This window comes from Pecten maximus, chromosome 11 (assembly GCF_902652985.1).
Source record: "Pecten maximus chromosome 11, xPecMax1.1, whole genome shotgun sequence".
Classification (NCBI taxonomy): domain Eukaryota; kingdom Metazoa; phylum Mollusca; class Bivalvia; order Pectinida; family Pectinidae; genus Pecten; species Pecten maximus.
In genome coordinates, this window is record NC_047025.1 from 33,229,831 (window position 1) to 33,242,102 (window position 12,272).

The window sequence follows — 12,272 nt, forward strand, 5'->3', positions numbered from 1 at the left end:
TTTCAGGCTGTACATGTATACACACGTACCACGTATATACTGTCCGCGCGAGCAGTTATGTTTAATGCATAAGGAACCCCCTCAAGTTCAAATATTTTAATTCTGTCCAAAAGAGCAGAAATAAACTTAAACTCATGTATGGCGTCTATGATCATTATGTGTAGGTATTGACGTTAAAACCTGGATAACACCTCAGATGGGGCAATGAAGTGTTCAAAAGGTAATAACTCTGACAACAAAGAGGCAATAACGAAGCATAGTTATATATGGTAGCTGATAACGGCCATCTCTCGTTAGCATGTTGGCGCGGTTTGGTTTGGTTTATTTTGATTAAAGTCATATTAACAGCTAGGGTAATTAAGGAAATGCCAGGTTTTGGAGGTGGGGTAAAGTCGGAGTACCCAGAGAAAAACCACCGACCTACGGTCAGTACCAGGCAACTGCCCCACGTGGGGATCGAACATGCGACCAGAGGTGGAGTGCTAGTGAAAAAGTGTCGGGACACCTAAATCACTCGGCAACCGCAGCCCATGTTGGCGCGGTAAAATGTCGCTTTGGCGTTTTGGCGCTTTAGCGCTTGGTGTTCTGGAATGTTGACTCTTGACGCTCAAAATTGGCAATACGCCAACACGAGATGACATTAATTAGCCACCATACTGAAAAATAGGCTAGTGAGGATAAAGGAAAGGATTCTAGATTCAAAGTGATGCAACGTGGTAAAAGATATATTTTGGTCTCATAAATGTTCCCGTAAATAGAAGATTCTTCAGAGAGTCACTTTTAATCGACTTTCACGTGTTATTGATCTTGTTGTTTTGGGGAAAAAACCTCCATTGTACCTCACTGTTTATAGGGTAGTGCAACAATTGTTTTTCTTAACGTACATTTTTATATACACCAATAAATCCAAGAGAAAGTTATGACGCAAGGAATTGAATCAGTCCAAAGAGGCCTCGAAATTGTCTACCAAAATTGCATAGCCGTGGAATAACCGAAAAATTTAACAATTCAAAACCAAGGATTTATTCATAAAAATGCTCGATGGCACAGCACAATTGTTTTTTAATATTTTTTTGTAATGTACAAAACATATTGAAGTTGAGCTGATAGACATTGTATAGGTCTATTAATGTATTAATGCTCCTGATACTCTATTATGCCAATAAGAAGGAGAAAAAAACAGTATACAAATTACAACATTGTTAGTGAGAAGTCAGTGAGAATTTCCTCTAGCCATGGATTCCCATTTAGCAAGTTTGTAATACTCAAATATGTCAATCAGGAAAAAATAATACACACGGCGTCAATAACAAAGCTAGTATGGTCTACGTACATGTCTGTCTGTGTATTGAGGGAATTCAGGTCATTCGGATTGGTTTCGGTTATACAGATACTGCCAGTTCACAATTCTGGTAAGCCAACAAGGAGAGTGTTGCCTGTATTGGAAAGGTTTTCCGTTCCTGTTTTCGATGCAGTATGCAGCGTAATATCTGGTTATAACACATCGGTAAGTAATTTGGATAACGAAGTTAAGGAATTTGTCATCGGGTCACATGTCTGTATAAGCTAACAAAGCTGAGTATACAAACCAGGTCTGAATTCTGGTTTGTTCTGTACAGCCTGCATATAAAAATAAGAATCTTTGGTGACATATAGCCATTGGAAATATATATGCTGGACATGTGAATAGTTTGCTTACATAAACCTGCTTGTGTTATGGAATTACCTGTGCACAAACCCTTCAGTCAATTCAATTCAAACAGTGTTACCAACAGCCCAGACTATACCCTCTACTCTAAACTTGGGTATAGCTCTTTTAACGTCTGTTATGTATACACATCATTAACGTTTGCTGGAATGCTGTCATTGCTATATTTGTGTGGGTTTTTCCACCTATCGAGTGTGCCCAATAGAGCGTGAATAACGATTTAGTGTTACACATATCGTCTTCTTTACTTACTATTCACACTCCAGTATACTAACCTTGGCATTTTAAAGCGATCACATTTCGATAATTCTTTTCCTGATAAACGCCCGATAGGGTACAATATTGATTTAGTTTAGCTTTCTTATAAAACAAAATAGCAATTATTCTGACATGTTTAAATATAGGTAAATCTAATACCGTACACGTAGAAATACCTGTATGTTTTGCCTTCATAGGCCTACCTACTCTACTCCGCCTATAGCATCACTGACGATTCCTAAATGTATATAGCTGATATATTCTTTATTATTGGCAAATACTGTCTTCATTACTACGTTAATATCAAATGTGTTATTCACCTACCTGTCTTGTGTACAATGGTTACTTCACAATAGTTGAAGGATGCTAAATACAGGGGCCAAGAAGACAATCACGCGTTTTTGCCTAGCAACGACCATTTCGGCCTGACGAATTTAAAAGTGAGGCTAAAGTACGTCGTTTAAGTTGCACATTCATAGCTAACACATGTATAAAAGTCCTAAAAGCCAGTTAGAAACAAAACTATCTTGAAGTTCGTATTGTATTTCGCCATCATTTATTTTATTTACCGAAATAGTAATAGCGGAAATATGTATTGTCGTTTTGATACAAATGAATGAATTTATCACGAAGCGAAAAAAAAATTTTTTTGCAAACACTTAACTAGAAAGGCAAACCTTCCAAACTGTAAAGAGTCAAAGAGGGAAATGTTTCCATAGTTACGTTAAGCTGTTATGTTTTATAACAAAGTAACTGCTGGAGATATTTTAACTTTTTATCTCCGCCGATAGAGTAGTAAATAGCAAAAACAGATCATTTGATTTTACATAACGATTCGGTATTGTCCATGTAATACAGACGTCTCATATTGCAGGATAACTCCCGATTATGTCGACTGAAGAACACGGAGAGGCGAAATGTGGGTGCTGTTTTGAATTGCTTGTTGAGCCAACTACATTGGTGTGTGGACATACGTTTTGTAGACACTGTCTCGCCAAGTGGACTGTCACCAGTGGGCGGCGACTTTGTCCAACCTGTAAATCCGAATGGAGAGGTTCACCAAAGGTTAATATTATCATCAGGTGAGGTGACAGCCAGTCAAATGTGTCTAAAGTATATTGTATTCTTTTTATTTTTAAGAATCATCACACTTTCGCTTCTAGCACCAACAAAATATATGTGTCTATACACAATAGCTTACTGTATTAAAGGAATGGAAAATTTATTTAAATGCATAAATCTAGCCTACTCTGATATTTAAACAAAGTTATCGGTCAAATATCTGCATAAATGATCAGCTCGATTTATTATTTCATCATTTGTGTATACTTTCTGCCAAACTTGAATTATAAGAAGATCTTTATTTCAAAGTTGTTCGTTTGATAAAATGGACTTTAAAACATGACTAGGGCTCGAATATTTACTGATAATCATAGAAAAGTTTTCTTAGACTCAATTTGACAAGTAAATTTTTGGTGTATATTATATTTGTTTCTTCAGGACACTGCTATTAAAAAATAATGCCTCTGGCTTGTGCATTATAAACAATTATTGCACGTTTGCCAGTGAAATATAGAAATTAAATAAAACTTCTATTTTCACTGAAGCGATGAACAGAGAAAATATCAGATTTTGCAGTGAAAATATGTTTTGCAGTGGCAAAATAAGTTTTTCGCTTTTGACCAATCAGAGCGAACTTTAGTATTCACCTCACAGAAACTTGTCGATTTTTTCTAACTGAAGCGACGATATTTTGCTGTATTTCTAAAATATTCGGGACTAAATTTAGAGAAAATACTCACTTGACGTTAGCTTTTCATGCACAGATTCTCTGAGCACAGCAGCAAACGCTTAAATAAATTGCGATGATCAGTCACTATAAATTTTTAGATGATTTTAATTTTGTTTTAAGCATATCAAATGCAATCAAGTGAAAATTTAATGGTTTCCCGTTTCATATAACATATATTTCACTCGTATGACAGAATATTTCGATAAATTTTCACAAATATCGATATTCTGTCATACTCGTGAAATATATGTTATATTAAACGAGAAACCATTCAATAACCCTTATGTACTGTTATTTCTTTATACATACACTTGTATATCGGAATATCGTTTCATCTGTTTCGTTGACACTTTGTCATATTAGACCGCTTTAGATAGTTTTAGGATAAACATAATTTGTGAATGCAATTCAATTTGTGGTATATTTTCAAACAATTCAAATAACTGTGTGGTATTATGATTATAATTTGTCCTGTTGACAATTGTTACGTGATACCATAAAGCGTTATTCCCCTTGAGTAAACTATATAGATACGCATTACTTTGATGTAAGGGTTGTCTCCCTTAATCAATGATATATAAACCCCATGTGGTACAATAATTCTACTTTGTCCTATAGACAATGTGGTATTATGATTTATATTTTGTTGTGTTTGTAATGTGGTACAATAATTCTACTTTGTCCTATAGACAATGTGGTATTATGATTTATATTTTGTTGTGTTTGTAATGTGGTACAATAATTCTACTTTGTATAGTAGACAATGTGGTATTATGATTTATATTTTGTTGTGTTTGTAATGTGGTACAATAATTCTACTTTGTCCTATAGACAATGTGGTATTATGATTTATATTTTGTTGTGTTTGTAATGTGGTACAATGAGTCTACTTTGTCCTGTCGACAATAAGGTATACTGACTTGTATTTTGTCCTGTTGACAGTGTGGTATTATGATTCTATTAAGTCATGCTGACAATGTGGACAACGATTTATATGTGTTCCTGTTGACAGTGTGGTATACTAATTTATGTTTGGTTCTGTTGACGATGTCCTCCGGGGGAAATATTATATTTATATTGCTTTAATTATATTATATTGATTTATTTGATTGATGTCTGTCTCGTTCCCTTGGCATTGACCTGATTTTCCACATGACATTGTTTTCATTGAGACTGACATTCCTGTTCTATTTATAGAGCTATGTTGGAGAAATCATACCCTCAAAGACTAGAAGAGAGAATAAAGGAAGTAGACACCGACAAAAATCATCGTATAATCTCAACGTTTGACAGTATGAATAGTTCTGTAACAGACCAAGAAACAATGCAATTGTTACAAAATGGCGTCCAAGCCAATCGAGATGACATCGAAAATAATGGCCAGCCTAGATGGAAACACTTTTCGTCTGGTATTACGTTGGGTGCGCTGGTTCGTATATTTATTTTTATCGTTCATTTAAGTATAAGATTAACGTAAAAACCTAATTCTCGACCCTCAAATAGTTACGGTCACTTTCACCAGTTGCATGCCTTAAATTTTGCCTTCACATAGTCCGAAAGTACTGATAGCGAAGATGAACATAACATAAGGAATACCGACGGTTGTGAAACAAAAGACATGGGATATGTATCCCACACAAATTAACTGTATTTCCGCACTGATTATTTAAGATAGTAAATTCGACGAACAAACAATGGTTTTGTTCAACATTTGCCCCGTATTAAGGACAATTTTGGATCTCTTGTTGAAGGTCATCTGTATCCTGGCCTATACTTTGAATATAGGTCCGAAGGTGCAGATCAACACACCAGTGAAAGAATGGAATACTGATGACGTAGTCACGTGGATGGGTCAGCTTGGTACATGGACTGACCGTTACTCTGATAGCATCAGAAATAATGGCATAGGTATAGTATACAATAAAACATGTACCTATAGAATGCATGGTGTATATCTAAATGTCAATATTTATAATTCCCACTTAAAATGATGAAAAAGCATTAACAAATAAAAAAAAATCACAGACATGAAAATTGTAATTATATTAATTACAATATCAGGTGATAAAATCGCAAAGCAACACTTTTCATGCCAAATGAATAAAAATAATATCACGTCTACACAGGCAAAATGTCTTCATGTCAATAAAGGTCAAATTTAGGTCAATTTCAGTTCAATATGTTTAGGTCAAAGTGACCTGAAAAGAGCAGATTAATCAATTCATGTCAAGAAATTGACCTAAAATTGATCTGAAATCGACATTATCGTTCAGCTCAAATTGATCTGAAATTGACATGATCGTTCACCTCAAATTGACCTGAAATTGACCCCATTTTCAAGTCATTTTCAGGTCAATTTCAGATCAATATTTTGTCAGGGTAAATTTACCTGTGTATCATCCATAATCACGATATGCATAATGTATAATTCATCTCTCCTGATATATTTTTACTGATTTACAGTTTAGAGTACGTTCATCTCTCCTGATATAATTTAACTGATTTACAGTTTGGAGTTCGTTCATCTCTCCTGATATATTTTAACTGATATACAGTTTGGAGTACGTGCAATCTCTGATCTACAGTAGCAGTATATTAAAAGTCAATTAAACGGTCCGATAGAATTAGTACGTTTCTACCTTCAGTATCAAAACGTTGTAAACACTATTTTTTACTGTTTGATAGATGGCAAAAGGTTGATGATGCTGGAGGATTCTGATGTCATAGCAACACTTCACATGACCGATAAACTACATAGAAAAGTGTTTCTCCGTGAAGTAGCCATACTGGTGACTACTGGAACAAAACGGCCAGTAAATTTCTGGGAGTACAAAGTGAGTACTGACGTCATACATGGCGTAGCTATGAGTTGTTAAGTATGAAGCGCCTATGTTGTCGCTGACGCAGACTGGTGAAGTCAAGTGAACTACGTCTAAATAAAATGAACAAATTGGATTCATATACCATTAGTATATCAGTCAGTATAAGTAACAAAGTATCACTCATTATACTGACATAAGCCTCTTTAAACCCGCCATAAAATCATTCTTATCGTACGTAGGTGCGCACATCAGGAACAGAGGTAAATTTTTCGTCAACAAAATATAGATATATATCAAAATACCTGTTTATTACTTCAGCATTGATTTATAGAATCGTTGTTGAAATTCAGTTCAGCACGAAATATGATATATAATTTGTGTACTGATTCCATTCAAAAAGGCTGTTTGATTTCCCATCCGTCCCATAGTCATTTGAATACAAAATACAGAATAAAACATATAGTATTGAAGCAAACTTCTGTCTTGTCTATTATATGTGGATACAGACAAGACGATACAGAGGATTGCAAATAACGCGACCGTTAATAGAAATGGCTGAGTGAATCTATTGTCTAGTTGCTAATTGAGTGTCCGACGTCTGTCGTTTTAAATTCCATCACCTGACATGCATCGTTATTGGCACATTTCATGTCCTTGTCATGTATGTAAGCCTATATAACCTTACACAAACTGTTGAGATTCGCCAGGAGTGAACCACTTACTTTATCGGGAACATGAAGTAATCAGAGTATCATATAAAACGGCTGAAACGAAAACGTTAATAGACCTCGTTGAAATTATAATTAACAATTGTTGCAATTCGTCTTACAGAAGAAAACTAAAGGTCTTTTTCCCTATTCTGTACAGTGTGTATACATACACTCTATGTCGATAGACGAAATGCCTTTCATCGAGCGATAATATAAAGTTACCATTTTGTCACATAGACGAACAGGTCAACATGATTTTCACTCAGTCAGTCAGAGTTTGACAAAGAGACCAGTCGGCTTTGAAACGTTGCAACGACACTCGTACACATCGCTACGTATACTGTTTGTTTAAAGATAAACCTTGTATATATAAACTAAAGGTCAGTAAAACGGTATTTCTTACATTTCAGTCCATGTTTCCATTTTACACATTATTATTGCTGTTTGGATTTAAACTCTCACCCCGGATTACCATTGGATACCTCTACTTGTTTGAGTATAACACAGTTTACACCCGGTTCATGATGGGTGGTTTTTCCAAATCTCCCCTCTATGGAATGGAGGAAGTAGATAATGCCGTAAGTATAAAACAAAATCAACAGAGAAAAAAGTTATAAAAACAAAACCGTATCTCTAGCTCAAAATCTTAAAAACGGAGACAAAATAGGAAAAAAATACATTTGAACATAATCCCCTTGAAATTTATACATATAATAATACAAACGTCTCCTGCTTTATTGACGTCACCTGCCATATAAATCTAGGTCAAATCGACGATACCCGCCATATAAATCTAGGTCAAATCGACGACACCCACCATATAAATCTAGGTCAAACCGACGACACCCGCCATATAAATCTAGGTCAAATCGACGACACCCGTCATTCAAATCTAAATCAAATCGACGATACCCGCCATATAAATCTCGGCCAAATCGACGAATCCCTCTATACAAATCTAGGTCAAATCGACGACAATCGCCATACAAATCTAGGTCAGATAAAGTTAAAAGTTGCATTCCTGAGATGAGAACAAGGATCCAAAGATCATCAGGACTAGATTTATCGTTATCATCCTGTTTTTATGTAACACTGGCAAGGAAAGCAAATTAATAAAAATTAATTTGTTTAGTCACTATATCATCGTTGAATTTCAGAGTTATCCGGTCAGTGATCTCCACTAACTACGTCTTTCCCTAATCTTCTTAACACGAAAATTGTACAACAATGCTAGATAATGAATGAAATGCAAAAACGTTAATATCTTTTATACTGTAGTTAAATCGCATACCACAAAAAAACATACAAGTTATGATAATATGATTAAATTTCATAAATACAAATGTCGTCTCAGTTTTCCAGGATGTTCTACACAGTGTTGCTGCCCTATAGATTGGTTGGAACATACGCACATACGTGGTCAACTGTTCACTACTTTATCAGCAAATACATACTTCTCGTCTGTTACATGGCAACCGTGCATGACATCACGTGGTTCTACTTACTAATTAGGAAAAGGTTCACCAGAACGTAAGTCTTATATATAATTTTATCTAAAAACACAAGTCTTGGTAACTACGAACTGTTATATTACATATTATATGTTAAAATCTTCATATCGTCATATCGATTCTGTATTACTCGCTAATTGTGTCAACGTTTTATATTGGCAACTGCATCCATTTGACTTTAACAGTGACATTGCGAAATGAGTAATTATGTAATACTTTCACGAAGAAAATTAATCATTTTCCATCCACAGAGATCTACGGGATTTTCTCCGCCATTACCGGAATGCGATGCTATGGTTTGCGCTGTCGTCGTTTCTTCCGTGGTTTTTTTATGAGTTTGTCTTCTATTACAATGCTCTGTATCTTATTGTAGATTACACAAGAGGTACTTATTTATCATGGAGTAAGCTCAATTGGATTTAGGGGATGTCAGGGTACTCATCATGAGTAAATGGAGAGTATCTATACTATTACCACACTCAAACGGTTTCAGGTTCTATTTGTGTCTTTTAAATTTAAACAGGATAAATAATTTATGGCATCCCGTAAAAAATTATCTGGTGTTTTCCAACTATTTTGTATCGAGCTTTCGGTATTGTAAGCGATGATTTCAAGGGTGCCGGAATTTTACTTGTTGGTGAAAATTAGATATATTTCTATAGTGTGGTTATATATATATATTTACATTTACGATTCATATATCAGAAGAACATGTATTGTTTATTGGGAATGTTGAACTGGTTGATGTGAACAGATGGCAAATACACCGGTTAATCGGAAAGTTACAAATATTTGATTTTGAATCAACAAACAAGCACACGTCTCACAATTCAATCGAGTACATCCACTACACACACTGTGATACCCAGTAATGATATCTTGGTTTATAAAGTCCTCTCATGGTTTCTAGTAAGTTATGTACGGATGCCTGTAATTGTGAGTAAATAAATGCTAACAATACATTAGCATCTTTACAAATATTCCTAGCGATTTTTAAAATTAATTGTAATCTGGTATAAAGTTCTACTCTATGTGATAATCATAATATACTGCGGCAAGCACACGTAAACCGAACACTCTGGTGCTAATTTCTACAATTACTGTACTTCTACAACGTGGACATTAATAAATGTATACTTCCAGAACCTTACCTGCATGCATTGTTATTTGTCGACATATGTACATTGCTAAATTTATATCATATGCCCACCAGAGTCTGACCAAAGAAAAATTCCTCCCTTACATTTTAGACTTGTCCACATGTTGCCACCACAATATGCGAGTTGTTTAAACCTCTCTTACATCGGGCGGAAATGCTTAACACTTAGACCAGGGTCGGATTATCATTTGTTGACGATGATAAGGGTCGGATCATCTGTTGGTGGTGGCCAGGGTCGGATTATCTGTTGGTGGTGGCCAGGGTCGGATCATCTGTTGGTGGTGGCCATGGTCGGACCATCTGTTGGTGGTTATTAGGGTCGGATCATTTTCGGAGGTGACCATGGTCGGATCATCTGTCGGCAGTGTCGGGATTTGACACATATGTTGGTGATGGCCAAGGTAGGATCATTTGTTTGCAGGGGCCATGGTCGGAACATTTTCGGCGATGACCATGGTCGGATCATCTGTTGACAATGACAAGGTTTGGATCATCATTTGGCTGTGGCCATTGCCGGATCATCTGTTGACAATGACCATGGTTGGATCATCATTTATTGACGATGACCATGGTCAAATCATCATTTATTGACGATGACCATGGTCAGATCATCATTTGTTGACGATGATAATGGTGGCTCTCATACATATGTTGGCACGATTCACGTTGCACCAAGTGTAGATATTGATAGCGCTATTAAATACTGTCGCTCGATCAAAATCATTCAGGTGTTGCGTTTTCATGGCAAAACAGATTCTGGGCAAGCTTATACTGTTGTATGTTATTCAATGAGGTAGCCACCTAAACAAAAAAAACAAACAATGAGAGCGCAGTACAGAATAAACTGTTTATTCGATAAATAAAACATTTGATATGAAGTCTTCCTTTGTTACTATAGTCAAATACACCATTACTCGTGGACGGTGTATTACAACTAGCGTGTAAACGTTAATCATCGATACATTAGCCATCTTTTGTTAGAAGTATCAAGTCACGCTTTCTAATGTCTACAAACTTTAATAATATTTGTGGTCTGTTATTTCTTGTCCTCGCAACAGCAGAGGTCATAATTATGGAAATGGTCGATACAAGTGCAGGCCTACTAGTTTTTATCATGTGGGTAAAGTAACCAAGATAGAATAAGCATTGTATTGTAATACCTAAGTGTCGAGAGTAAACGGTTAGTTCGTGTTGAAAATGACAAGGTGTTTATACCATAATATCAAAGACAGAGTCATGTGAAACTCGACATATGGTCAAACCAAGGTCCCATTCAACATTAACAATAAATAAGTCCATATCTATATTACATATACAATCATATATATCATTGTATAGAAAATCGATCGTTACAGGAATGTTCACCGCACCCTGATATGGTCACGCGAGTTAATAAATGAAGGTGTAACCGTTTAAATTTAATTTGATTAAAATCCGTTACGCGATATTGTGCTCTTGTGATGGCATCGGTCTGGACCTTTCCGCTGACAGTGACCATTACACTTTCGTTGGTATCTCACGTAATATTAAATGAACCCGAGTGTTTAAACCTTAACAAGTATGATACAGGCCAGAGGCTGGAGGCTGCCTCCGTGTTCGCAACAGTTTACCAGCAGACTTTCCACCAATGCCTTAAACAGTGTGCCTTTCGGACATCATGTCGGGCCTTTACTTACATCTCATCTACCGGTATCTGTGAGTTGGGATCACAAGGATTCATTATGGAGGCTGCAATGGAGGACGGAGTCCTGTCCAGTCCCTCTCCTTGGACACCTGGAATCGTAAGACATTTGTAACATAAATGCGGAATATATAAATACAGTCCAACCGTTTTTTATTTTGTTTTATCTTATTTTTTTTTCTGAAGTTTGTCTAGAAGGATAAAACTTGCATAGAAAATGATATATACTAACTATATCGCTCGTTATTTCTTAACGTAAACATGTACTTAATTTAACCCGATCAACCGTTTAATCGTGTTGTGATATTACGCAGAATAAAACAATGGCATAGTAGTATTTCAGAAGACAATCGCATGTGAGCCGATATTTTCCCTCGGTAATATGTAGTCCATTTACTTTAATTTAAATACAAAAGGAGATATGAATGATTAGACAGTCGTTTCCAACAGATAAATGATGTCTTCCATGTAAGACATTTGGATTTCATTATTAAACTTTTAATTTGAATTACCGTTATGATCTTAATCCTATAACTTTAGTAAGAACATGTAAATATTTGGCTCCAATGTTATGATATCATTGATATTTAACCCCGAACGTCGACCATTAAGCTTTATTATAAAGGGTACC

General features: G+C 35.6%; 1 protein-coding gene across 2 annotated transcripts; it reads left to right on the plus strand.

Moving 5' to 3' along the window:
* Positions 1-1,249: 1,249 nt before the first annotated feature.
* LOC117338292 (bifunctional apoptosis regulator-like) lies at positions 1,250-10,683 on the plus strand. 2 transcript variants are annotated; one of them, XM_033899579.1, is made up of 8 exons: positions 1,252-1,507; positions 2,841-3,048; positions 4,956-5,187; positions 5,510-5,666; positions 6,444-6,592; positions 7,701-7,868; positions 8,645-8,820; positions 9,053-10,683. In XM_033899579.1, exons 2-8 carry the CDS (start codon positions 2,855-2,857, stop codon positions 9,222-9,224), a joined length of 1,248 nt encoding a protein of 415 aa, XP_033755470.1. In that variant the 5' UTR covers positions 1,252-1,507; positions 2,841-2,854; the 3' UTR covers positions 9,225-10,683. The 2 variants fall into 2 exon arrangements, with proteins under 2 accessions (XP_033755471.1, XP_033755470.1); XM_033899580.1 differs by lacking the exon at positions 7,701-7,868 and having other exon boundaries at positions 1,250-1,507.
* Positions 10,684-12,272: the final 1,589 nt, after the last annotated feature.

Coding starts and splice junctions, on each gene's coding strand:
- LOC117338292 (XM_033899579.1), top strand. CDS start 2,855: ATGTCGACTGAAGAACACGGAGAGGCGAAATGTGGGTGCTGTTTTGAA. Junction 3,049..4,955: donor AAGGTTAATATTATCATCAG/GTGAGGTGACAG, acceptor TTCTATTTATAG/AGCTATGTTGGAGAAATCAT. Junction 7,869..8,644: donor TGGAGGAAGTAGATAATGCC/GTAAGTATAAAA, acceptor ATGTCGTCTCAG/TTTTCCAGGATGTTCTACAC.